Source organism: Canis aureus, chromosome 16 (genome assembly GCF_053574225.1).
Source record: "Canis aureus isolate CA01 chromosome 16, VMU_Caureus_v.1.0, whole genome shotgun sequence".
In the NCBI taxonomy this organism is placed as follows: domain Eukaryota; kingdom Metazoa; phylum Chordata; class Mammalia; order Carnivora; family Canidae; genus Canis; species Canis aureus.
The window spans coordinates 58,933,791-58,959,946 of record NC_135626.1 but is presented as its reverse complement, the minus strand read 5'-3'; the positions used below and the strand labels follow the sequence as shown (position 1 = coordinate 58,959,946).

The following is a 26,156-nucleotide window of genomic DNA, read 5'->3' as shown; positions in this document are numbered from 1 at the left end:
TCATTCTTCCTCTTCAACCAGGGCTCAGAGACAACAACAGGCCTTCCTAAACGCAAAGCACACGCTTCCATAACATCAAATGATGGAATTCAAAGTGGAGTCTCCATCAAGCACTCAAGTGCTGACCCGGCTTTGGATACTGCCAGTGGCTATGGCTCAGATCGGACCTCATCAGCAGGAATCAGTGGTACAGTTTACCCCTCTGAGGGGGTTACCAGGGAACGAAGCAGAGGTGCCTCTGCTACTGCATTCCCTGGTAGAGAACATCCAAGGGCCCGTGATGAAGCTGGCCTGGCAAAGCCCCATCACCCGTCTATGTCCCAATTCAGAAAAGAGTCAGATCGTCGTAGGATGAGAGAGCCTCAGCTGCACAGCTTAGCACACCTAAGAAAAGATGAACGAGAGGCACACCCTGGTCCAGTTCAACAGGACTTATCCTCAGCTTCTGTGGCCAGAGACTGGCATCATCCTGTATACCCAGATCAGCATGGGGAGGTGTCTGTAAGCCAGGGTCACATCTATTCAAGGCCAGATCAGCATGGATTAGGACCACTTGGCATGGATCAGCTTCCATTGCTCCAACCTAGCACTTACCCACATGGTGTGGTACCCCACAGCATGGGTCAGCTTGGTGTGATGCCACCTGGAATGGATGAGCAGGGCTTGGTACTACCTGGCATGGATCAGCAACGTGGTATGGTGCCACCATTGGCACCTGGCACAGATCAGCAAAGATTGGAACTACCTAGTACAGGTCAGCCTGGTATGGTTCCACTTAGCACATATCAGCATGGTGCAATACCTCCTGGCGCAGACCAACAGTCTGGTGTGGATCAGCATGGATTGGTACCCTTTAGCATAGATCAGCATGGATTTTTAGTATCTGCCACGGATCAACAAGGAATGGATCAACGTGGATTGGTTCCATATCTTACAGATCAACGTGGTTTGGTACCACCTGGTTTGATGCAAGTTGCTGCAGATCAGCAAGGTTTTGTACAGTCTGGTTTGGAAACATCTGGGTTCATTCAACCTGGTACAGAGCAGCATGATGTAATCCAGCCTGGGGCAGATCCACGTGGTTTGGTACCAACTGGTACAGATCAGACTACTTTGGCCCGACCTGGTACAGGTCAGCGTGGTTTGGTTCAGCCTGGTGCAGATCAGCTTGGTTTGGTGCAGCCTGGTGCAGATCAACGTGATTTGGTGCAGCCTGAAGCAAGTCAGCCTGGTTTGGTGCCACCTATTGCAGGTCGGCCTAGCACAAGTCAGCCTGGTTTGGTGCCACCTGTTGCAGGTCGGCCTAGTACAAGTCAGCCTGGTTTGGTGCCACCTATTGCAGGTCGGCCTAGTACAAGTCAGCCTGGTTTGGTGCCACCTGTTGCAGGTCGGCCTAGTACAAGTCAGCCTGGTTTGGTGCCACCTGTTGCAGGTCGGCCTAGTACAAGTCAGCCTGGTTTGGTGCCACCTGTTGCAGGTCGGCCTAGTACAAGTCAGCCTGGTTTGGTGCCACCTGTTGCAGGTCGGCCTACCACAAGTCAGCCTGGTTTGGTGCCGCCTATTGCAGGTTGGCCTAGTGTAAGTCAGCCTGGTTTGGTGCCTCCTATTGCAGGTCGGCCTAGTGTAAGTCAGCCTGGTTTGGTGCCTCCTATTGCAGGTCGGCCTAGTGTAAGTCAGCCTGGTTTGGTGCCTCCTATTGCAGGTCGGCCTAGTGTAAATCAGCCTGGTTTGGTGCAGCCTATTGTAGATCAAAGTGGTTTGGTCCAGCCTGGTGCTTATCTACCTGATTGGGTACAACCTGGTCCATATCCCAGTGGCTGGGGACAGCCTGTTGCATATCCATTTGGCTTAGTACAGCCTGATGTATATCCATTTGGTTTGGTCCAGCCTAGTGCAGTTCAGCCTAGTTTGATGCCATCTGGAATGGGTCAGCAAGATTTAGCCCAACTTACGATGGGTCAGAATGTTTTGAGGCAGCTGGAAATGGATCAACATGGTTTGGTCCAACCTGAAATGGATCAGCGTGGTTTGGTTCAACCTGGTGCAGGTCAGCCCAGTTTGGTGCAGCCTGTTGCAAGTCAGCGTGGTTTGGTCCAACCTGGAATAGATCAGTATGACTCAGTCCAACTTGGAATGGATCAGCGTGGTTTGGTGCAGCCTGGTGCAGGTCAGCCTAGTTTGGTCCAGCCTGGTGCAGGTCAGCCTGGTTTGATCCAGCCTGGAATGGACCAGTACAGTTTAGTCCAACCTGGTATAGGTCAGCCTAGTTTGATCCAACCTGGTGGCCAGCCTGGTTTGGTCCAACCTGCAATGGATCAGTATGGTTTAGTGCAACCTGGTATAGCTCAGCGTGGTTTGGATCAGCATGGTTTGGTGCAACCTGGAATGGATCAGCGTGGTTTGGTGCAACCTGGTACAGGTCAGCCTGGTTTGGTCCAACCTGGAATGGATCAGCGTGGTTTGGTGCAACCTGGAACAGATCAGCATGGTTTGGTCCAACCTGCAATGGATCAGCGTGGTTTGGTCCAACCTGAAATGGATCAGCATAGTTTGGTGCAACCTGGTGCAGGTCGGCCTGGTTTGGTGCAACCTGGAATGGACCAGCGTGGTTTGGTGCAACCTAGAATGGATCAGCATAGTTTGGTGCAACCTGGTACAGGTCAGCGTGGTTTGGTCCAACCTGCAATGGACCAGCGTGGTTTGGTGCAACCTGGTGCAGGTCAGCCTGGTTTGGTCCAGCCTGGAATGGATCAGCATGGTTTGGTGCAACCTGATGCCAGTCAGCCTGGTTTGGTCCAACCTGCAATGGATCAGCGTGGTTTGGTGCAGCCTGGTACAGCTCAGCCTGGAATGGATCAGCGTGGCTTGGTGCAGCCTGGTACAGCTCAGCCTGGTTTGGTCCAACATGGTGCAGGTCAGCCTGGTTTGGTGCAACGTGGTGCAGGTCAGCCTGGTTTGGTCCAACCTGCAATGGATCAGCGTGGCTTGGTGCAGCCTGGTGCAGGTCGGCCTGGTTTGGTCCAACCTGGAATGGATCAGCATGGTTTGGTGCAACCTGGTGCAGGTCAGCCTGGTTTGGTGCAGCCTGGAACAGACCAGCATGGTTTGGTGCAGCCTGGTGCAGTTCAGCCTGGTGCGGGTCAGCCTGGAATGGATCAGCGTGGTTTGGTTCAGGCTGGTACAGCTCAGCCTGGTTTGGTCCAACATGGTGCAGGTCAGCCTGGTTTGGTGCAACGTGGTGCAGGTCAGCCTGGTTTGGTCCAACCTGCAATGGATCAGCGTGGCTTGGTGCAGCCTGGTGCAGGTTGGCCTGGTTTGGTCCAACCTGCAATGGATCAGCATGGCTTTGTGCAACCTGGTATAGGTCAGCCTGGTTTGGTGCAGCCTGGAACAGATCAGCATGGTTTGTTGCAGCCTGGTGCAGTTCAGCTTGGTGCAGGTCAGCCTGGAATGGATCAGCGTGGCTTGGTGCAGCCTGGTACAGCTCAGCCTGGTTTGGTCCAATATGGTGCAGGTCAGCCTGGTTTGGTCCAACCTGCAATGGATCAGCGTGGTTTGGTGCAACCTGGTGCAGGTCAGCCTGGTTTGGTGCAGCCTGGAACAGACCAGCATGGTTTGGTGCAGCCTGGTGCAGGTCAGCCTGGTGCAGGTCAGCCTGGAATGGATCAGCATGGCTTGGTGCAGCCTGGTACAGCTCAGCCTGGTTTGGTCCAACGTAGTGTAGCTCAGCCTGGTTTGGTGCAACGTGGTGCAGGTCAGCCTGGTTTGGTTCAACCTGCAATGGATCAGCGTGGCTTGGTGCAGCCTGGTGCAGGTCGGCCTGGTTTGGTCCAACCTGGAATGGATCAGCGTGGTTTGGTGCAACCTGATGCCAGTCAGCCTGGTTTGGTCCAGCCTGGAATGGATCAGCGTGGTTTGGTGCAGCCTGGTGCAGGTCAGCCTGCTTTGGTCCAACCTGGTGCAGGTCAGCCTGCTTTGGTCAGACCTGGTATGGATCAGCGTGGTTTGGTCCAACCTGGAGCAGTCCAGCCTGCTTTAGTCAGACCTGGAATGGATCAGCGTGGTTTGGTGCAACTTCGTCCAGGTCAGCCTGGTTTGATCCAACCTGAAATGGATCAGCATGGTTTGGTCCAACGTGGTGTAGCTCGGCCTGGTTTGGTGCAACCTGGTGCAGGTCAGCCTGGTTTGGTCCAACCTAGAATGGATCAGCGTGGGTTGGTACAACCTGGCACAGGTCAGCCTGGTTTGGTTCAGTCTGGTGTAGGTCAGCCTGGTTTGGTGCAGCTTGGTGCAGGTGGTTTGGTGCAACGTGGAGTGGATCAGCATGGTTTAGTACAGGCTGGCACAGATCCACGTGGCTTTTTTCAACCTGGCACATATCCTCCTGGCTTGGTTCAACCCAGTGCATATCCACCCAGTTTGGTACAGCCCGGTGCATACCTGCCTGGTTTAGTACAGCCTGGTGCCTATCCACGTGGTTTGGTTCCACCTGGTGCCTATCCTCGTGGTTTGGCCCAACCTGGTACATATCCACATGGTTTTATGCAGCCTAGTGTTGATCAGCGTAGTTTGGTTCAGCCTGGAATTGATCAGCGTGGCTTGAGGCGATCTGGTACAGAACAACAAGACTTGATACTACCAGGCACAGAGCTTCATGGCTCTCCAACAGTCCACCCAGAGTTTCCAAGATTTGTATCACCACATCCATATCAGCATGGTGTAATACCTCCTGGCAGATATCAATATGGTCAGGTGTCACCTCTCCTAGCCGAGCAAGGTTTAGTATCAGCAGGTATTGGCCAGGGTTTATCAGAAACTTACCAGCAAGGTTTGATGCATCCTGGCGCAGACCAGCATGGCCCAACACCATTAAGCACTCGTGCGGGATCTGTACACCTAGATCAACAGCATTTGACATCACTTGGCCCAGATCAGCATGGCCAGGTACAACCAGGTACAGAGCAGCATGACCATGCATACTCCATCCCAGAATCCCGTGACCTAATGTATCCTCCTGGCCTTCGTGACTCAGGCGTCCCAGGGGTAGATCAGCACGTCCAGGTCAGTTTGGATCCAAAACAAATATATACCGTGGACCAACCAGGGATTTCTGTCCAGACTAGTCCAGGCCAGGAAGCCACCTCTGCCAGGAGTACAGACTATCTGAACAACCTCTACCGAGTCTCATCAGAAAAGAGTGATTTCCAGAGCGAAAGACACGATTCACTGGATAAACTGGCTCCTAGCTTCCCCATGGCGGTGGAGACATTTCGTCTGATGGGAGAGATCATTGGCCTCTACGTGGAGCTCAAGGAGAACATGAAAGAGCTAAATGAGGAACAGGCTGGCCAGACAGATTTGGAGAAGATACAGTACCTGCTGGCGCTCATGGGTGGGTTCCACTCGTGCACAGGAGGGACCACTGTCTGGGTATTAATCATCCTCATCTGGTGGGTCACTGCAAATAGCATGTCCCTTCTTAGCCATTCTGGGCTCCACTATAGCCTCTGGGGTTCAAAAGATGGAGCAAAACCAGGTGGAGCGAAGTTACCTCAGGAGAGGAGGGAGGCAGTTCTGGGGCCCTGTCTGACCGCAGCTGAGCCCAGTTGAGGACAGTGGGCTGGGGGCAGCAGCAGCACTGGGGCTGGGTGGGGAGGGAGGGAGCGGAGAGGCCAAAGAACTCGACTTCCCCATTGTCCACGGGCCCAGAGAATAATTAAGATCTGAGAGATGGGTGGAAAGTGGGTGGATGGGTCAGCAATCTCAAAGCCCTTTTGGATAGTAAGCATTCAGTGGATTTTTTTTTATAGAGTAAGGACACTCCTCTTTCCTTTCTTCCTGTTCCCTCTCTTCGGTCACCAGGAAGAGCAGGAGCGGGTCCTGCCGCTCACTGGGGTAGCTTCACTGTGGGGGCCAGGAGTCGGGATTGGGGACCCGCTGGAGATCTGACCCTTTTGATTAACAGCCTCCATTTTTCATAGTCAAAAAGAGCATACCCCCTGACCTGCAGGAACAGCTGAAGACTCTCAAGTCCTTAACCAAAGAAGTTCGACAGGAAAAAGCAAAAGTAAGTAAGGGAGGGTCCACCCACTTTGCCTCCAATGCCAGTAATCCTACTCTCCATTTGTATCTCGATGGCTCCCATGGTCCTCGCACCCATATTCATGCATCTCCTTGGGTCTTTACCAACCTGTGAGGTAGGAAATGCTCCTCAGGTATCATCATGTTCCTTTCCAGGATCTAAAGCCTGATGCTCAAAGCTGTCAAGATCTAGCCAACAAGGAGGCCAGTGCCCCTTTCATTCCATGTGGCCATTTCCAACAGAGCCCACTGGTGCTGCAGCAGCCTTGGAGCTGAGTGTGTGGGACTCTCTGGGGCCAGGGGTCATGGCAAGGGGCCTCTGGATCTTCAGTTGTTTTCCCGATGCCAGCTGGCCGCACCCACGGGCTGGATGGATGTCCAGAAGGGACATACGGACAAAGGGTTGGATTAGGACTAGGATTTGAGAAGGGGGCACATATGCAGAAGGCAAAGAACTCAAGCCTACCTGACCTTCCTCTTCCTTTGGGGTTTATAGCTGGACAGGATGCAGAGGATCCTGGAGGGCGATGGGGAGCAAGAAATAGGAAAAGAGATGAAGGATGGCCAGCTGAGCTTGCAGCTGGGAATCCTCAGGTAAAATGCCCCTGCCAAGGGCAGCTCATGTCCAGGTGTCGCATACTTCTAGCCAAGGAGGTGACAGCAGGCCGTCGGTTCACTCACAGCCTGAACTGCTCCCGTCTCTGATATGTCTTTCAGGGTGTCCATATGTAGTTTAAGTTGCTGGTAGAAGTTTTTGTTTGTTTGTTTTGAAGATTTTATTTATTCATGAGAGACACACAGACAGAGGCAGAGACATAGGCAGAGGGAGAAGCCAGCTCCCTGCAGGGAGCCTGATGCAGGACTCGATCCCGGGACCCCAGGATCACACCCTGAGCCAAAGGCAGATGCTTAACCACTGAGCCACCCAGGTGCCCCACTGGTAGAAGTTTTTCTAGGTTCTTAAAACAGCTCAGCACCAGGGCTTGGAAGGAAAGAAGCTCCTAGTCTCTATCCCTGGTTGGAGGCTGGAGGAGACCACCTGCCAGAGCCCCTCAGAGCCCTCTCCTTGTGGGGCTCACCCTGTAGAAACCTCTCAGTCTAGCACGTGGGCACTCACTTCCTGAACAATCAGCACCTGGGACTCCCCGGACAGGGCCTGCCGTGGGGTGGGGCAAGGATCTGATGCGGGAGGCATGTCATCCTCTGTACATGCTAGGGCAGGTGGGCCTGGGCCCTGGAGAGGGGTGGGGGCCAGGCTCTCTTCTGCACACCCCTCAGAGTCACCGTGGCTGACATTGAGAAGGAACTGGCTGAGCTGAGGGAGAGCCAAGAGCGGGGCAAGGTCAGCATGGAACATTCGGTGTCCGAAGCCTCCCTCTACCTGCAGGACCAGGTGAGGATTCTCTCTTCAGCCGTGGGAACCAGGGCTCTTCTCCGGGTCCGCCCTGGAGGATGGGGCTCCTAGACTCTTAAGTGACATACAATTTGCAAATATTTTCTCCCATTCTGTGGGTTGTCTTTCCAGTCTCTTGATAGTGTCTGCCTTTAAGATTGATTGATTGATAAGAGAGAGCACAGGCAGAGGGAGGAGCAGAGGGAGAGGGAGAAGCAGACTCCCTGCTGAGCAGGGAGCCCGATGTGGGGCTCAGTCCCAGGACCCTGAAATCCGAAATTAAGAGTCAGACACTTTACCAACTGAGCCCCCCAGGCGCCCCCTATAGTGTCTGCCTTTAAACCCTGAGTGATGCGGACCTGGGTCACCCCCATAATGTTCCCCTTGAAGAGTGTCTGGACCAGGAACAGCCCTCTGAGTGCTTGCAGAAGGATCAGATAGAAAAAGCCACTGGGCCAAGGGGACTCAGGTCAGGAGCCCCTCAGTGACAGAAGCCCCATTCTGGGCCACTCCCATGTTTGCCAGCACGCTGGCGTGTACCATTCCCCGACCCCAAAGCCAACAGTCCAGTGTGGGGCTTGAGGGGCAGCAGATTATGTGTCCAAGAGTCACCTGTCATTCCAAAAACAGTGTCTAAGCTTAGCAACCTCCAGGGCGGCCCCGGGGGCCACACTCAGGGGGAAGCCACTCCCTACTGGGCAGGCCTGGGCTCCTGCCACAGCCTCTTGGAGGCAGCATCGGCCTCCACACTCCCAATCCTCCGGCCTGCTCTGCCTCCTACGTCTGAGCACACTGCTGCATTCCCGTGCCACTCCTCTTGCTGGGACGCTCTTGCCTGGGGCTCCTACGTATTCTTCCCAACTCCACTGCAACGCCCATAGTCTGTGGAGGCAACTTCCTCTCTTCTAGAGAGAACTAATCTATCCTTTTCATCCCAGGGCCCTCTGACATGCTCCTAGGGGCTCTTCTGGGAGCAAGCTGGAGTCTCACTGAGCTCAAGCCAAAGGGAGCTTGGTTGAAAGTGCATAGGTAGGGGAATGCAGGCTGGAAAAGGGGAACTTCCAGGCCAAGGGCACAGTCTGGCCGGGGCCGCCCCTTGTCTGTCTTTCCGTGTCTGGTTCCACGCACACCTGTCCGTCTGTGTCCCTGTCCTTACCCACCTCTCTCCAGCACCTCCTTGTCTCCCTTCCGCCGCGCTCCTTGCCAGCTTTCCTTTCCTCTCACGCGTGGCCCACAGTGGCTGCCCAGGCCCTGCCGCGTCACACACTTCCAAGAGAGGGGCTTCGGTTGGCCCAGCCCCTCTCTGAGCCACGCGAGAGGTCACACGGCTGTGGGACTGGCTGCCCCTAAACCGGGTGCCGACCCTGGGATCAGTCATTTGTGGTGACCCCCTCAGGACTGTGGGAAACAGAAGAGGGCAGGAGAGCCAACGGAAGGCATCCATTATCACCCAGAGCGTGAGAGCGTGAGAGTAACGGAAGTAGCACCCATCCCACTGACTTCCTGTTACTTACCTGCTGGGTGAGGACAGCGCATGTGTGAGCCCACCCCTCCCGTCCCCAGGGCCTGGAGCTGTGTCTGAGTGTCGTCAGGCTCCTCTGTCTGTGAGCTGACCAGCCGACGTCACCACTCTAGGGTTTAGCTAGAGACGTATCCTCATGCTGAATAAATGAGCTAGCTGGAGAAAGGTCTGGAAACCTCCATCCTGCAAGGGTTTTATTCAGCATCAAGGCTCTACTCCCTGAAAACTGTTCACTAACGGCCAGGCACTGGGCACCTCCTCCATGCCCCACGTTCTGTGAGGTGCTGAGGGATGCAGCAACTCCCCGAATTACAGTGTGGACAGAACGTGGCCATGTCTCACTCACTGCCCTGCCCCTGCCTTCTTGCCCACACCCAGCTGGACAAGCTCAGGACGATCATCGAGAGCATGCTGGCCTCGTCTTCCACGCTGCTGTCCATGAGCATGGCTCCTTCCAAGACCTTGGCGACCTTGGTACCTGGCCAGATTGACCCTGAGGCCACCTGCCCAGCCTGCAGCCTGGACCTGAGCCATCAGGTCAGCACGCTGGTGCAGCGCTACGAGCAGCTCCAGGACATGGTCAACAATCTGGCTGCCTCCCGGCCCTCCAAGAAAGCCAAGCTCCAGAGCCAGGTGATTCCCGCTGGCCTCCCTCCTGGTGTGGCCACATGTGCCCCTCAGTGAGGAGCCACAGCCCAGAGGCCCACAGAGCAGAGAGTGGCTCATAGAGCTTTCCATGGTAGAAAAGTCCCTGGTCCTTTCCCTGGGTCACAGCAGGGGCAGCAATAGAGCTAGCTCTGGGGACAGGAGACTATGGGGAAGAGCTGGCTCCATGCAGGTGGGACGTCATGGCTGGCTGAGTGGTGGAGCAGTGCATCCATGGGCCTCGGGGGGGACGGGCAGAGCTTTAGGGTTCATTGACTCCCCTTCGCGCCAGCCTTCCAACCCCCTTCTTGATTCCCCACCAAAGGGCAGGCTTGCTGGGGGAGGTGGGGGCAGGGAGAGTCACAAGTCCCTGAGTCCGGCCTCTTGGACTCGAGTTGAGATCCAGCCCAGGGCAGGTGGGGAGGCAATAGCCCACATCCCAGCTCTCAGTAGCCACAGGGTCCCTCACCATTCTGGAGCCTCGATGGCCTCTTCTGGTCACCCCCACTGGCGGGCCAGGTCCTCAGAGCTACACCATGGGGAGGTGGACACTGAAGTTCACATCCCGTTGGGTGGACACATAGAGCAGAGAGCCTCCTCACTGTCAGGGGGAATTGTGGTGAGCCAGAATGGGGGCCAAAGTTGGCTTACCTGCTGGGTGATTTTTTTTTAAGGTTTTATTTATTTATTTGAGCAAGGGAAAAAGAGAGAAAGAGAGAGAGAGAGAGGACGTGAGCAGGGGCAGAGGGAGAGGGAGAAGCAGGTTCTTGCTCCACTGAGCAAGGAGCCCAATGTGGGGCTCGATCCCAGAATCCTGGGGTCATGACCTGAGCCAAAGGCAGACGCTTCACCTACTGAACCCCCAGGGGCCTCTAGGTGATGTTTTAAGGACTGATTTATCAGGACAGCAGTGCGGCCCAGTCCCAGTCCCAGCAGTGCGGTCCAGGGAGCCTGCCTTTGTGCCCTCTGCCACAGGACGAAGAGCTGCTGGGCCACGTCCAGAGTGCCATCCTGCAGGTGCAGGGCGACTGCGAGAAGCTCAACATCACCACCAGCAACCTCATCGAAGACCATCGGCAGAAGCAGAAAGACATTGACGTGAGGGGCCCACACAGGCAGCAGCTGCGGGGCCGGGCCTTTACTCCCCTGCTCCTCATCCTCTGCTCCCCCTGCCTCCCAGGTGCTGTACCACAGTCTAGAGAAGCTCGAGAAAGAAAAGGCCAATAGGGAGCACCTGGAAATGGAGATTGATGTGGTAAAGGGCCAGGCCCAGAAGAGCCACCCTGTGTCCCACGGGGTCTCTCTGGTCATTCTTTGGAAGGCCAGGAGTGGAGGGGAGCCCATGGGGGAGCTCAGTGTCTGGGGTTGACATATCAGAGCAATGGGGTCCCTCCACGGCTCCTTCCCATCTGGGGTCCCTCCACAGCTCCCTCCCATCTGGGGGTCCCTCCACGGCTCCCTCCCATCTGGGGGGCCCCCTCCACGGCTCCCTGCCATCTGGGGAGCCCCCTCCACGGCTCCTTCCCATCTGGGGGCCCCTCCATCTGGGGGTCCTCCACGGTTCCTTCCCATCTGGGGTCCCTCCACGGCTCCCTCCCATCTGGGGGTCCCTCCATGGCTCCCTCCCATCTGGGGGGCCCCCCTCCTCTCTTTCCGGGCAGAAAGCTGATAAGAGCGCCCTGGCGGCCAAAGTGAGCCGCGTCCAGTTCGATGCCACCACGGAGCAGCTGAACCACATGATGCAGGAGCTGGTGGCCAAGATGAGCGGGCAGGAGCAGGACTGGCAGAAAATGCTGGACAAGCTGCTGGCGGAGATGGACAGCAAGGTGGGGGCGGCCGGCGGCGCTTCCCCGGGTGCCCCCGCGCGCCCCCCACCCCCGCCCGGGCTCACGGTCGCGGCCCCGCCCCCGCCCCGCAGCTGGACCGCCTGGAGCTGGACCCGGTGAAGCGGTCGCTGGAGGATCGCTGGCAGGCCCTGCGGCGGCAGCTCAAAGAGCGCTCCCCGCTCTGCCAGGCAGACGAGGCGGCGGCCATGCGCAGGTGGGGCTCGGCCTCCGGCGGGGCCTGGGGGACCCTGGCGCCCGGTGGGCCCCGGGGCGATGGCTGAGCCCCCTGGACCGTCCCCCAGCTGGAGTGACAGACCCCGGGAGCTCGGCAAGCTCCTGCAGCGCAGGCCGGTCCCTCCCAGGGCGCGGAGGGCCGTGCTCCCGGGGTCGCTGTGCTCCTGGGGGGCCGCGGCGCCGCGGGCGGGCACCCCGGGATTTCCACTACTGGCCGCCAGGGGGCCCCCGAGGCTCACGCAGGGCACCCGTCGGGGGCCCTCTGCAACCCCGCTGGCTTGGGGTCAGGACGCGGTAGGGAGGTGCTGGGTGGGTGCCCCGAAGCCGGGGCGCAGGAGCCAGGGTGCTCCCAGGGCCCAGGGCCCAGGTCTGCCCCCGCTAGCGTGGGGCCCGCCACCCTGGTGAGCTGAGCTCCCAGCCGCCCGGCCCCCCGAGGGCCAGGGCCTTCCGTGCTCCCCACCTCTCCCGCCTCTGGGCAGACCCCCTGGGCAGGGCGCTCACCCTGTCCGTCCCACTCCTCACAGGCAGCTCTTGGCACATTTCCACTGCCTCTCCTGTGACCGTCCCCTGGAGACGCCTGTGACCGGACAGTGAGTGCCCACACCTGGCCAGCCCCAGCTGGTGGCCACAAGGCGGAGGGGGGGCGCACAGCAGGGCTGTATCTCCCCCATTCCCTACCTGCCTCCAGCAGTGTCCTTCCTTGTCGCCTCTCCCACGGGCTGCCTGCTGGCCCTCCATCCGTCCTTCCCTCCGCCACCGCCTGGACGGGAAGCCGCCTCCGGCACGCGGACTGTGGAGTGCTGGATTTGGGAATGCTGTGTCTCACTCTCCAACCCTCCTCTTCTCTCTGTCCCCGCCCAGAATTATCCCTGTGATGCCCGTGGGCCCGGGCCTGCCTGGGCACCGTTCCATCCGCCCCTACACCATCTTTGAACTGGAGCAGGTCCGGCAGCAGAGCCGCAGGTACGGGGCAGCAGGGTCCTGTGCAGGGCTTTGCAGGGGAGGGACAGTGTGGAGGGCTCCTCCTCCTGGCTGGGCAGTGGGGGGCAGGGAGTGATTTCTGGGCTAGCCCCCCACGCCCAGTGTTTCCCAGGAGGAGGTAGCACGAAGACTTAGTAGTCACCTGCCTTTGAGTCCCTGCTGGGGGTCCTGGTGGGACATTGCCGAGGGTGCTGGCTGTCTGGGGGAGCTCCTCTTTACCTCCTCACAGCCCCTAGGTGCTTCAGCAGTCTCAGCAACCCCAGCATGGGAGGAAGGGGTGGTCTGACATCAGCCAGCTGGAGAGTGGGGTCAGTGACTGTGCGGGGAGAAGGTCCTCCCCGTCGGGCTCCTGCCCCCCTCCCCTCTGCACTTCCATCTCCCAAGGATGGGGGTTCAGCAGTAAGGATGGTTTCAAACTGTGTTTTGGAGCCCTCGGGGTTCCAGGTGGGCAAGACTAGGTGCACAGGGCTTCTCCCCATTTGGTGCTTCTGCACTGCCCCATCTGTGGTCCCTCTGGGTGCTATGGGAAGGGCTCCTGCCCACCCACGGTCCTGTTTAAATAGACACAGATAAAGGGGTGGAGTGGGCCAGGGTCTGCGTGCGGGCTCAGGCTGGTGTGGCCACATTACCCCTCTGTCTACCTGCGCCCCACAGCCTAAAGCTGGGCAGTGCTCCCTTCCCTCGGGGCGACCTGGCGCACCTGGAGCGGAGCGTGGGGCGCCTGCGCACCATGCACTCCAAGATGCTGATGGACATAGAGAAGGTGCAGATCCACTTTGGAGGCTCGGTCAAGGCCAGCAGCCAGATGATCCGTGAGCTGCTGCAGGCACAGTGTCTGAGCTCCCCCTGCTACAAACGGTAGGACCACACAGACTGGGCCCCTGGCCTTGGGGCTCAGCTTCCCTCCACCCACAGCCCTGTGAATGTCTCATCCACCCCTGGGGAAAGGCCTGCCAAAGAGGGAGGCAGGGGGAGAGAGAGCGCGTGTGTGTCCGTGTGAAAGAGAGACAAAGGAGGGGCAGGGGCGAAGGAGGGTGTTGGTGGTCTTCAGGATGGTCCGCAGGGTGGTTCCTCTGCCCACTCCTTCACCTGCTCCTCCCCCTTGCTCCGGACCTGGCTCGCAGAGACCCCCCGAGACAGCTGCCCCATCCCTGGCTGGCCGGCCCCCCACCGCAGGTGTGTCCCAGGTCACCCCAGCTATCCTCTCTGAACCACATCCTCCCCTCAGGGTGCCAGAAACGGCTGACTACACGTACTCGAGCGTGCCTCGGCGCTGCGGGGGCAGCCACACGCTCACCTACCCCTACCGCCGCAACCGCCTGCAGCACCCGTCCCAGGGCCTATACCCCACCGAGGAGGTCCAGATCGCCATGAAGGTGGGGGGTGCTGCCTGCAGTGAAGAGAGAGGGCCCTGACATGACCCCACATTCTTGAGTCTTCTGGAAAAACCATGCAAGTCACCAGAAGGGCAGGTGACCAGTCCTCTGCTGAAACAGTTGCAGTTAAAGCCTCTGGTTCTTATACTTTGTTGGGAAGAACGCCATCCTGGCCACCTGCCCATCTAGCACGAGCACCCCCACCACGGGCCCTCCCTCCAACCCTGGCGCTGCTGGAGCCTGGGGGAGGGTTCTGAGCACCATTTGGTTTTGGGAGTCAAGAGAGGGCATGACTCAGGGCCCCCCCACCGGCCCTCGTGGAGGAAGGACGGGAGGGCAAGCTCTAGGCGCCACATAGTAACAGATGTGCCCCCACCTCCACAGCATGACGAAGTGGATATCTTGGGTCTGGATGGACATATTTACAAGGGACGGATGGATACAAGGTTGCCGGGCATCCTGAGCAAAGACAGTGAGTGTCCGGGTGGCCCAGAGACGCTTCCCAGAGACTCTTCCGGCGTCTTGCTCAGGAGTCCCTGGCAGTCTGTTCAGCTCCTAGAAGGCCATGGGGCTCCTGGGCCCTGGGTGCCTTCTTCCCCAACTACCTCCCTGATTCCAAACATTCAGGGCTTTGAATGCCCCAGGTCAGTGTTTGCAGGTTGGGGACAGCCGTCTAGCCTCAGTGGATAAGTGGGCATGTCACGGCCACATCCTTCTCGCCACCTTCCTTCTCATGCGGCCTCACTGGCTTGCCTGCCTCAGCCTGTGTTTCCTCCACCAGGGCCAAGTCCTACTCCTTCAAAACTCAAAATGCCCCTCCTGAGCCCCCTGCCACTGGGTGAATTTGCCACCCCCCTGAGGCCACCCCCAGTTAGCCAGACCTGCGGTGCCCTGTTTGTCCCTTCCTGCCTGGTCTTAGAGCCATGTGCACCTGTCTAGTCGCCTCCCCTCCTGAACCAGGAGCCCACGTCACAACCGGTGCAGCACCAGGCCCAGGGCTGATGTGTGTAGGTCCTCAGGGGATATCTGAGTGGGTGGGAGGGCAGATGGATGGACGGACATGAGAACGAATGGGGTGCTTAGGAGAGGCGTATCCAGTAGTTCAGACTGGGAAGGACCCCAGCTGAGGCTGGCTGTGGCCAACTGCCCTGCAGCCCTCTCCCCATCCCCATGGGGCCCCCCAGAGCTCCCATTCGGGGTCTCGAGCCTGACCCTCTGCTTCACTCTCCCCTGCCAGCCTCTTTCTCGGGGATGCCAAAGCACAAGGCCAAGCAGTCCCGGCCCCACGTGCACCGGCAACAGTCCCTCAGCGACAACGGCCAGCTGCCCTCCCGGCCTCAGAGCGCTCAGATGCTGGCCGGCAGCAGTTCAGGTAGCTTCCCTTTGGCTGGAGCAGCCTCCCGGGAGGTCTCACCACTGCCCCAGGCCTCTGCCCCTTGCCCCACCAGCCCCCTTTCCTGCCCATGGCTGGTCGGTGCCCTTATTTCCCTGGAGAGAGGAAGCGCCAGGGAGCTGAGAGACAAGATGGGAGGGAGAAGAGAAAATATGCATCTTTGCTGACTTCTTGATCTGCGCCAGGGCTGGGGGTTCTATGTCGTCACTGGGTCCATCTCCCAGGAGAGGGACTAAGGGCAGGGTGCCTGGTGGTCCCTCGAGGCCCTGTTCTCCCCTGAGGGGCTGAATCCTGTTGAAAGTCTGGGGGCTAAGGGCCCCGGGGGTCCAGCCACACCTGGAGGGCAGAGAGGGATATTGGCCTGGAGCCAGGAGACCCGATCAGCTTCAAGTGACTCTGAGCAAGTCTCCCCGCTCTCCAGGGGCGCCACCCCCTGCCCTGTCCCCGATGCCCTCCCCACCCACTCCATCTCCAGCACTCAGTGAGTGCCCTGAGGAAGCAGAAGCAGCGAAGTGATGGTGCTGGTCAGGGCACCTCGCCTTAAATGAGGGTACTCAGCAGCCAGGAGCTTTACACATATGAACTGATTTTAATCCTTATACCAACATTACGAGGTAGGGACCACTGTGAGCCTCACTTACAGCTGAGAAAACTGAGGCACAGAGAAGTTAAGGTATTTGCCCAAGGTCACACAGCTGGGAAGCCAGCAGCAGTGGAGTTCCGACCTAAGTTGCCTGCCTCCAGAACCTGTGCTGGCAACAGTGCGTAGCAGGCTGGGATGGACGATCCAGTGGGGGCTGTGACTGTTTTCTTGGGGGTCCTCACCTTCCTGCCCTCTGGCACTCCACTATCTACTGTCAGGTGGAGCAGGAGAGGGAGAGAGGGCAGTCTCAGGAAAATGCCTGCACCTGTGGGTGGGCACGCTGCCTCAGTAGTCCCTATACTATGAGAGGAAACCTTACTAAAGAGGCAGGCTCCTGGCCACTGACACGGGGCTTGATTATTTTTAACTCCCAGGCCTTGGAAAGGAGCTCTGCTTGGGAGCTTGCGTGAGGGCTTGCACTGCCCACCAGAGCCCTGGGGGGCCCCGCTCCCCTGGGCTTTGGGCAGCTGGGGAGGACCTGGCGGGCTGCGGTGGGCGTGGGGGCTGGGGCAGAGCCACCTGAGCCCCCCACGGCCCCTCTCACAGCTCCTTCTCAGCCGCAGAAAGACAGGCCCGTGTCCTCCGAGGGGCACCTCTCTCAGCCCAGTGTGGCCCACCCGCCCAGCCCCAACGAGATGGCCAACCTGCCCGCGGGGCCGGAGACGCACAGGGATGTGCCTCCTGGGGAGGGGCTCGAGGAGCCCACCCGGGGGCCGCGGTCCACAGCTCATTGAGCCCAGTTACTAATAAATGTTTAGGAAGAAGCTTGAGGTGGCGAGTGTTGTCTGGTCTTGGCTGGGGGAGATGGAGCGGAAGGGGATGGGGCTCCGCCAGCCAGGCACTGCCAGGCCACCCCCAGGTCCAGGTGGCCGACCTTCTCTTGGAGAACAGGTGGCACTTGTAGCCTGAGAGTTAGACCATGACCCCGCCCCCCCAAAACAGACAAAGACGTCCTCCAAGGGCGCTGGGGCTTCGGGAGAAGCAGCAGAGGCCAGGCCCCAGATCTGGGAGCTGGCGGGGTTTGGGGGGTCAGGACCTGCTCTCACACCTGCCAGCTCTCTCTCCTGCTGTCCCCCTGACTGGGGCCCTGCCCTCCCATCTGGGGGGCCGGCCTAAAGGGTGGCCTGGCCAACTGGGACGTTCCGGACACGATGGGGTTCATGGAGTCCAGCCTTGAGCCCTCCCGTGAGGCAAAGGTGAGGCTGGCAGCCGCCTGCTGCTCGGCTGCTTCTGGCTCGGGCAGTGCCCAGCTCCTGGCACGACGACCTGGGGGACCAGTGCCACCGGCCACCTGGGAAGGTTTCTGTTTGCAGCTAACCCTTGAGTGGCTGCTGCAGAGGCAGAGGGGCTGATCAGGGGCTGCGGGGCCTAGGCCGGTTCCGGCTCCGCTCCTCGCTCCCCAGGAAGGTAGAGCAGAAGTGTGTGTTGAGGGGGGGGTTAGCCAGGTGACTGCCACTTGCCCAGTGGCTCCGAGGCCCAGCCTCTGTCCTGCTCCAGCCCCCTCAGTCCACTAGCACCAAACAGGCAAGAGGGCTGCCTGCTATCCAAAGTTCCTTGTGCGAAACGTCTTGGCAGGTTTGAGGGGACAGAGCAAGGCCGGGGGGCTGGGCTCAGCAGGTATGGAAACTGTAAGGGTCCAGCCCCTGCGCCCAGCCGGACCCCCAGGGACAGGGGAGAAAAGCCTTCCCCCTGAGGCCTCTGGTGCCCTAGAAGCAGCTTTCCTGTCTTCAGGTCTGTTCCCATGGGGGCCCCATCCCCAGCCCCCATCTCCCTGACTTGGTAAAGGGGTGTCTGACACAAGAGGCCTGCTTTAAGGTGTGAGGGAACAGGGTGACAAATCACACAGGAAAGGAAAGTGTGGCAGGAAACTGCCCAGAAAGGGTTTCTCCCCGGTCCCATGTGGGCAAAGGAGGGTGGGGTTGGCTGGGGGTGTCATGGGGTAGGGCAGGTGCTCCCCGGCGGGGGGGGGGCTTCCCCCTACTTTCCCCACAGGCTGAGATCCCTCCATGTTCAGGCGATGACCCAGTGCTCTGGCTGGACAAGAGGAGGGAGCAGCTGGAACCCCGGGGGCCCCGGCAGGCACCCCTCACACCCCGTGCCCTGTGCTCCTCGAGCAGGGGCCAGAGCCAGGTCCAGCCCGCTGCTCCTGCTCGGGCTCCCTTGTCTCACCCTGCCTGAGAAATGTCAGCAGGTTGCTGGCTCCTCCATGTCCCTGGCCTCGAATCCAAACTCACCAGCTCGCAGGGAGGAGCAGGAGCAGGACAGCCCAGCCCTCCACGCCCTCGGAAGGACAGGGAGTGGAGGACATTCCCCAAGCGGCCCAGGCCAACCCCCATCCCTGCACCTGGGCCAGGCCCCCCAACCCCTCACCAGGTTGTGGTCCCAGTGTGGCCGCCCACGTCCCCTCCAGGGACTTCCCCTAGCAGCCCGGGAAAACACAGGTGGGCTGGCGGAGGGGGGAGGCTGGGAGGTGCCCCAGGGGTTTCCAACCAGGAAACAAAACTGAAAGGACTAACCCAGGCTCAAAGTAAGCCATCACATGCAGAGGGGCTGAGGGCAGCTGGGGGGCACCGGGGAAGCAAGCCTTCTGGGTATGAACCTCCAGGCCCAACCCAGAGTAGGGTCCCTTACGGTGCTCTGGCTGCTGAGGGAAAAAACAAGCCCCCCCCCAACATGTTGAAGAGGTCTTGGGGGGCAGGGGGGCTGCAAGGTAGCATCCCTCCTCCCCAGCAGGAGGCTGCAGGAATCCCAACCACGAGGCCAGCCACCACCCCCTCCAGCCAGCACACAGGCTCCTCCTGCTTCACCTCCTTACCGCAGTGCGCGGATCACCTGAGAAAGGGCCCCATTGGGCCAGGAATTGCCAACACTGCCTCCGTTCTAATGGCTGGTGGCTGTGGGGAAGGTGGGAAGGGAAAGGCAGCCAGTCTCTCTGGGGACCCACCCTGTCTCTGTGGATCCTGGACAGCCTTGGCTGACCTCATGGGCACAGCCACTCAATATGCATTCAGGGACAGGCTACCCCCAAGAGAGGACAGGAACAGAAGGGATGGACCCAGCTGTAAGATGTCGGAGGCGGGGCAGCTTGGGGAGGGGGGGGTGCCATGGGCCACCAAATGAAGGAGTGGCTCCCCCCCACCGCAGACAAGACAAAGGCTCCGGGGTAAACGCCAGCCTGAGGCAGGCCACACAGCAAGGGTCAAGATGGGGAGAGGATCACAGAGATCTATCAGGCCCAGAACCCCCTCTCCTGCCCATACTCAGCTGGACCCAGCCTGTCCCATCAACCCCCTGGTCTGGACACCCCGTCATAATATCCAGACCAGCCAGTGGCAAGGAAGCCCATCCCCTCCCCCATAATCCCAACACAGTGGGAGCCCCACCAACTCTGTTCCCCAGGAGAGCACTTTTCCTCTCAAGGCAAATAAAGGCACCGCAAGCTTAGGGTAGTTAGAAAAGTCTCTTTAAGTTTTTAAATTAAAATTTCACCCTGGTGAGATGATTGATTTGGGAACTCAATCCAAAGGCAAGCTCTCCACTCTGGTCATCCATGCGGGCGGGACGCAGTGGGAGAGGCAGGGTGGCCGTGGAGAATCAGAACCCCCGCCAGGCAGAGCTTTGACCCAAGCAGGCTCTTTAGTTCTGCACCAGCCCCGCTCATCCGGCTGGTGACAGGAGGCACCGGGACAGACAAGGAGCCGCAGGGCCGCTGAGGAGTCCGGATGGGGAGAGCTCGTGATGGCCAGGCCTCCACACCTCCAGCCGCAGGGTGCTCCACCGGGCGCTGGAGCCCCCGCCGTGGGACTCCCTGGAGTGGACCCTGGGGGGTCCTTGTGATTCCAGAAGGCGTGACCTCTGAGAGGCAGCCAGCAGACACCTCGTGACTACAGGATCACCCCCACCTGGCTTCCAAGCACCTGCCCTGGGATGAGGGGTGGAAGGAGTGCTGGCCCAAGGGGATGCTCTGGCCTTTCCTGGCCAACCCCAAAGCCTCAGCCAGCCAACCCCATTCTCACATACATTAGTTATATTTATATATTCATATATATTATAGTTATATATTAAAAAGAGAAAAAACTTGTCTGAAGAGAAACTCCTGAAGGACCCAAGTGGCTCAGGAAGTTTACTATCCCCCCCCACCCACAAAAATTCTTTTATAAAATCTTCCAGTGCGATCTTCAGGAAACCCCCTCCCGCCCCAGCTCCCCCCCTCCCCGGCCCTCCTGTGTCCCCACGGCCCTGGACTGCCTGCCAGCTCCAGCCCAGCGCCTGGCAGCACCCAGTCTCATCTCTGGCCATCCATGGCAGCCACGGCCTTCTGCTGCGAGCCCCCCTGCTGCGCCCCGGGGGGCCACGTGGGCTGCGGGTGGTGGAGGTGGTGGAAACTGTGGGCCGTGGGGGAGGAGGGCGGGATCCAGGCAGCCTGGTGGCTGGGTGGGGACGAGGCCCAGAAGGAGCTAAAGTTTGCCGGGGGGGAGCAGGCCACGGCCGTCATAGGGCTGTTGCTGCTCTGCAAGCCGTCGGAGGCACGAAGCTTGGAGAACATGGCCAGTGCGTCGGGGAAGTTGGGCGGTGTGGCAGGTGTGTTGCTCGGAGTGCACATCTGCTGGGAGAGAACACAGGTGTCGGGAAGGTTCCGGCTCACCCCCACCCCAGCTTTGAGCCGCGCCCAGTGGACCCGCAGAGGCCCCGCCGGCCCAGTTCCCAGTTGCGCGGGCAGCTTGAACGGACCCTTCTCACCCTGAACCAACACAAACAAAATATAAGGACAAACCCTGACGATTTTTATCAAAACCAAAGAAAGCTTCCTGGATGCCGGGCAGGGATGCCCGGAGGAGTGTCTGCCGCAAAGGGTTAATTCCAACCAGAGGCCAGGGTGTCAGATTCAAGTGAGGACAAGAGAGCAGCCCAGGACACCACCGCTTAGCGCCTCGGCCCGGGAAGAAACCAGCTGGCTCCCTCAGTAATCTGCCCTCAGATGTTCCGAGGTTGTTGGTCACAGGAAGGCCGCCAGACCCAGGGTCTCCCTCCTCCGCGACGGCCAGAGGAGGAGCTGCACCGTCTCAGCGTCTGGGCTCGCTCCACGCACAGCACCGGGCCGCAGGCCTTGGAGCCTGGGTCTTCATGATCTCACCTGTCACAACGCCCGGGCACAGGTGAGGAAACTGAGGCCCGGAGTGCAAGTCACTGACCAAAACACACCCGCTGCAGACTACAGGCTAAGAGGATGGGATTCCTGGGCTCGGGTTCCCGGGGCGGTGGGGGCTCCCAGAGCTGCAGGCCCCAGCTCCTCACTCTCTACCCAGCTCTGTGCTCCTGGGCTCCCCAAGGACAAAATCCAGGGATTTGGGGTTTGTGTGTCTCTAGCATCTCCCCCATGCTGTGTTGGTGGGATGCTCAGCCTGTTGGGTCCTCTCAGCCCTCCTCCTGGGGGTACTTGCAGACACCCCAACATCTGCTTTCTGCCACTACCCTGGGAGGGAAACTCCCCAAAATCTCCAGTGTCCCTCCCCCCACTTTCTGATCAGGGACCCGGGCCCGGAAGGTCAAGGGTGGGGTTAGGGTGCTGCAAGGGCGGGGTTAGGGTGCTGCGCCGTGACTGGCCCTCTCTGGATGGGGCCAGGGGTGTCACCCAGAAGTCTCTCACAGGACCATGGGGAAGAGGCAGCAGAGAGCAGGGCCCACACAAAGCCGGTTCTGACCTCACAGCAGCTTCTCCCTTTCCCAGGAAGCCACGGGAGTCCTTCTTTGAATTTCTCCTAATTTTAGCAACACCAGCCCCTCCCCCAGGCACCGGGCTGGGGGAGCAAGATTCTAGGGCTCTTCACCTCGCAGAGGGAGCTTTTAACAGCTCTGCAGTTAAATCCCAGCCAGAAATGGGGAGGGAGGCGAGTCTGTCCTGCTAACTGGGCCAGCACCCTATCAGCAGCTACGGAGCTCCACCATTGTCTTCCTCAGGGGCGGCCACAGGAGTCCCAGCAGGCCTGGCCCCACCCAGACCACTTCCCTCCTCCCTTCGCTGTTCCCCGCCCCCCACCCCAGGGCTGACTTCTCGGCAGCAGGAAACAATGAATGGGGGGTGGGGGTAGAGGCCAATTGCATCACAGCATCGTGACTTCCCCAGTGGACCGAGCCAGTGAGGCCTGTCTCAACAACCACCCTGCTGCAGAGAATGGCCTGGCCCGCCTGGACCAGGAGCATCCTGTGCCCACCTGGCTGTGTGGGCTCGGGCAAGTTCCTTAGCCTCTCCGAGGTTCTCTCTACTTTGGTAATAGCAGGGGGTTTGGACCCGATGTTTGCAAAGCCCCTCTAGTTCCTTGCTTCTAACAACTATGGATAGAGCTTTCCAGTCCTCAAGCACACCCAGTGTGTCCAGGGCACGTTGCTTCCAATCCAGTGCCTTGTTCCTCTTCTCAGTGCTCCCCAGTTAAAACCGGAGCACCCCTCACTGGGATGCCTCCCACTGTGAATGTCCAGGAGTTTACGGGACAACCATTTCTCAGTTACTCGTGCCCTGGGTCACTTCTGCGATTGCTATTATGCCATTACTGTTCCTGCTTTAAACTTTTTCCTTTGATTGATTCTCTCTCAAAAAAATTACAGACTCCTTTAGGGCAGGAACAGCATTCTATGCGGTGTATTGATGGATACACCGATTATAATGCCTGTTACAAAACCTGCCTTGAGGGAAGTTTTAAGAGATTATAATCCCTGGGTTCCTGGCTGGCTCAGTTGAGAGCAAGCGACTCTTGACTCTTCATCTTGGGGTCCTGAGTTCCAGCCCCATGTGGAGAATAGAGAGGACTTAAATTTCAAAAGTTAAAAAAAATGTGGGGCAGGGGGAGAGAGAGGGAGAGATTGAGATTGAGAGAGAGACACTCTGACTATACTCCCCTGGGATTTGCAGAGAAGGAACAAGGTCTAAAGGGGCCAGTCATCCCAGCCCCCCCCCCCCCCCCCCCCCCGAGTCAGCCTCCCCGTTCATGGCATCACAGAATGGCTGAGCTGGAAGCCCCTGGGCTTTTTCAAATGGCCAGAAATTGGTGGAGCAAACCTCAAGGCCCTTTTGAGGGGGGGGCAGGGTGCTCCCAGGCTCTAGTGCAAGGTGGGAGCCAGAGCTTTCCCACCGTCAGGTACAGAGGAGGGTCTCCTAGAGATGACCCCTGTTGGTTTAAGGAACCTGGCCTTAGCCGCCATGGCCCCGGAGCCCCCACAATTCTCCCATTGTATTCCAATGCGTTTTTGTCTTTTGATTTGTACACAGCATGAGCCACTGGGAGCAAAAAGCCGGTTAAAAGGTCAAGACAGACCCTTCCACCTGTCCTTTGCAACTAGGTGAAAACAGGGCACCAAGGACAAGACAGAGCAGAGCGACCATTTGCAGCTCCTCCAGGAAGGGCAGCAGCTCTGGGAAGGGAGGCATGGGCAAGGACATTAAGTGTTAAAAATGCCAAAAATGCACTCCAAAAGCCACAACAGATCTCCTGGGGAATAATGTCTTACAATCCCTATGGCCCAGGCCAGTCCCTCCTCCCCCAGCAGGGCTAATAGGTAACTAGGGGGGGTGGGGAGGGGAGGGGAAGGCATTCAAGCCTCCAAAGCAAAGCGATGTCCCCTGCCCCTGGAAGGCAGGGCACCCCACTGAACGGGAGGGCAAAGGCTCAGGCCGAGGGGGGCCGCGGAGAGCAAATCGGGACCTGAGGCGCTCGGTTTCCCCGTACTTTACAGGGTCTTCACCTCCTGGGATCACATGCAAATTCCCGTCCTGATCTTGTCACAGTCCGACCGTCCTCCGCGCTCAGGGCACGTCCCTTTCCCAACAACAGGAAAGAGTGAACGTACCTCTCTGGGTAGAGCCCCGCGCCCGGAGCCAGGGTGGATTTGGCCCTTTCCTGTTCCCTGCAGCGCTGCGGGGGGGGGGGGGGGGGGGAGCTACCGCCCCGGGGGCAAGAGGGGGCTCCCCGCAAACGGACACCCCGGGGCCCGTCCCTGGGCTTCCCAGGTGCCCCAGGCGACGGGTCGCATCCGAGCCCCCTCCCCACTCCGGGGCGCCGGCCCCCCCGCCCGCCCCAGGTCGCGGGTCCGGCCGCCCGGGAGGCAGGGCCACCCAGCCCGGCGAGCCGGCGGCCCCGGAGCCGCTCTTTCCTGGAAGACATTTTGGCTCTTTGTTTACATCGCGGCGCGGCGCTCCCCGGCAACATGGCTGTCACCGCCGGCGGCTGACAGCGCCCCGCGCCCCCGGCCCCCGGCCCCACTTACCATCTGGTGGTGGTGGTGGCCGTTGGGAATGTTGGTTTCTTGGAAAAACGTGCTCAGGGCGGTCTGCGGACACACACGGCGGCGGGGCGGCGGTTAACGGGGCCGGGCCGGGCGGCCCCCTCCCTGCCTCCCCCCCCCTCCCGAGGTCCCCCCGGGCCGCGCGGCGTTGGGGTGCGTGCTGGGGGGTCCCGCCCGCAGGGCCCTCCGCGCCGCCCCCGCCCCCCCGCGCGGCCGCCGAACACCCCGCCGGGAGGCAGAAATAGAAGCCCCGCGCCCCCCCCGCCCCCGCCCGCCCCCGCGCCCCCGCGCCCCCGGGGCCCGGCCAGCGCGCACCTCGAACTGCCAGTGGGCCGCCTGCAGCAGCTGCTTCGCCTGGTCGGCCGCGCAGCCCGCGGCCAGCACGAACTGGTTGATCATGACCTGGTGCCGCAGCTCGTCCATGTTCACCGACATGGCTCCGGCCGCCGCGCGATCCCGGCTCGGCGGCCGCGGGAGGCCGGCCGCCCTCGGCTCGCGCTCGCCGCCCCCGGAGCCCCGGAGCCCCGCCGCCGCCCGCCCGCCCGGCGAGTGTCCCGGTCCGGCTCCCGCGGCCGCCGACACCACAAACAACGGCGCGGGGCGGGGCCGGTGTCCCAACGTTCGGGGGCCGCGAGCCGCCGCCGCTGATTGGCCCGCGCCGCTCGGCCTGCGCCCGGCTCCGGTGCGGACGTTCGATTCGAATCCTGCGGCCTGCGGCCCGCACTGTTTCTCTTTTCGCCCGGCCGCGCCCATTGGCGGAGGCCGGCGCCGTGGGGCGGCCCCGCATTGGCCGGCCGCTGTGTTTTGGCTCGTCCGGGCTCGTGATTGGCCAGACCCGGGAGTTTGGGGCGGGGCCGCGCGCGCTGATTGGCCCGCCGTGCGCCCGTTTGAACTCAACTTGAAAACCTTGAGTGTCTGCTGATTGGCCGAGCGCCCTGTGTTTGCTGTTGTAGGCTTGGGGGTGGTGCGGCCAAGTTCATTCATTACTTCATTGAAACTGAACATGCTCAGCTGGAAAAGCAAGACAGAGTGGCTTTGACTCATTTCCTCTGAAAGATGTGGTCATCTCGAGAAGCAGAATGATCAAAATAGAAAACAGAGAGTTTGCAGCTGCTCGAGTCTCAAAATTGTTTATTTTTTTTAAACTTTCAAGCATCTCTCCCCCCCACACACACACTTTTTCAGCCTGTTATAGAAATAAAAGCTACCCGCTTTCTACCTCCTCTTGATCACTACCATCCCCACAGGCCAGTCTCTTTCTGGTTTTCAGACCAAAAACTTTGCTCTCATTGGCTCTCAAACCCCAGCCATTTAAAAACAAGATTTGTTTATATGCTCTTGAGCTTCCATCTTCTGGATAAGGAAGTGACCTTCGGGGGGCGCCTGGCTGGCTCAGTAGGAAAAGCCTGTGACTCCTGATGTTGAGGTTGTGAGTTCGAGCCCCATCTTGGTGTAGAGATCATTTAAAAATAAAATCTTAAAAAAAAAAAAAAAAAAACCCAACGATTTGACTTTCTGGGCTTTGTTTGGGAATTGTGGGGGTGGAGAAAGAGCTAGGAGTTTAAGCCGACTGACGAAGTCAGAGGTCAGGAAGGTAAATATTACTAGGAACTCAGCATTAGAATTTGTTTCTGAAAAACTTAGTTTTGGATCTGAAATACCAATCACACAGTATATTTAAATTACCTAAGGGTCTGCCAAATAAAGAGGCTAAAAGAAAGCAAGCCATGGTTCTATTTTGATTTTGCCTAGAGTGAATTAAGTCTCTGAGACAATAAAAAATAA

The 26,156-nt window shown here is 59.3% G+C and overlaps 2 protein-coding genes across 13 annotated transcripts in view; one reads left to right on the top strand and one right to left on the bottom strand.

Moving 5' to 3' along the window:
- The window catches only part of QRICH2 (glutamine rich 2), a 34,342-nt gene extending 17,478 nt beyond the window's left edge, over nucleotides 1–16,864 (top strand). For 3 of the 11 annotated variants that reach the window (XM_077854332.1, XM_077854331.1, XM_077854330.1), the window contains exons 5-20: nucleotides 22–5,392; nucleotides 5,982–6,067; nucleotides 6,578–6,675; nucleotides 7,360–7,474; nucleotides 9,375–9,629; nucleotides 10,617–10,739; nucleotides 10,822–10,896; nucleotides 11,303–11,467; nucleotides 11,560–11,681; nucleotides 12,226–12,291; nucleotides 12,563–12,664; nucleotides 13,337–13,540; nucleotides 13,911–14,058; nucleotides 14,443–14,530; nucleotides 15,296–15,430; nucleotides 16,641–16,864. In XM_077854332.1, coding sequence (XP_077710458.1) covers nucleotides 22–5,392; nucleotides 5,982–6,067; nucleotides 6,578–6,675; nucleotides 7,360–7,474; nucleotides 9,375–9,629; nucleotides 10,617–10,739; nucleotides 10,822–10,896; nucleotides 11,303–11,467; nucleotides 11,560–11,681; nucleotides 12,226–12,291; nucleotides 12,563–12,664; nucleotides 13,337–13,540; nucleotides 13,911–14,058; nucleotides 14,443–14,530; nucleotides 15,296–15,430; nucleotides 16,641–16,828 — 7,341 coding nt within the window. In that variant the 3' untranslated portion in view covers nucleotides 16,829–16,864. Of the gene's footprint in view, nucleotides 1–21; nucleotides 5,393–5,981; nucleotides 6,068–6,577; nucleotides 6,676–7,359; nucleotides 7,475–9,374; nucleotides 9,630–10,616; nucleotides 10,740–10,821; nucleotides 10,897–11,302; nucleotides 11,468–11,559; nucleotides 11,682–12,225; nucleotides 12,292–12,562; nucleotides 12,665–13,336; nucleotides 13,541–13,910; nucleotides 14,155–14,442; nucleotides 14,531–15,295; nucleotides 15,431–16,640 lie in introns of those variants that run through there. The other 8 variants (XM_077854340.1, XM_077854337.1, XM_077854336.1 and 5 more) reach the window with 8 other exon arrangements.
- Nucleotides 16,865–19,541: 2,677 nt separating this feature from the next.
- Nucleotides 19,542–24,893, bottom strand: UBALD2 (UBA like domain containing 2). Of its 2 annotated transcripts, none has more exons than XM_077854342.1 (3): nucleotides 24,687–24,893; nucleotides 24,354–24,416; nucleotides 19,542–20,700 (listed from the first exon to the last, which is right to left on the bottom strand). In XM_077854342.1, exons 1-3 carry the CDS (start codon nucleotides 24,804–24,806, stop codon nucleotides 20,380–20,382), a joined length of 504 nt encoding a protein of 167 aa, XP_077710468.1. In that variant the 5' UTR covers nucleotides 24,807–24,893; the 3' UTR covers nucleotides 19,542–20,379. The 2 variants fall into 2 exon arrangements, with proteins under 2 accessions (XP_077710468.1, XP_077710469.1); XM_077854343.1 differs by having other exon boundaries at nucleotides 19,542–20,697; nucleotides 24,687–24,890.
- Nucleotides 24,894–26,156: the final 1,263 nt, after the last annotated feature.

What these genes read in the sequence shown, in the direction of transcription:
- UBALD2 (XM_077854342.1), bottom strand. Translation starts at nt 24,806, where the DNA reads ATGTCGGTGAACATGGACGAGCTGCGGCACCAGGTCATGATCAACCAG. An exon ending in CGGCCCACTGGCAGTTCGAG is followed by an intron (nt 24,417 to 24,686) that starts GTGCGCGCTGGC and finishes GTGTGTCCGCAG; the next exon opens with ACCGCCCTGAGCACGTTTTT. An exon ending in GCCACCACCACCACCAGATG is followed by an intron (nt 20,701 to 24,353) that starts GTAAGTGGGGCC and finishes GTTCTCTCCCAG; the next exon opens with CAGATGTGCACTCCGAGCAA.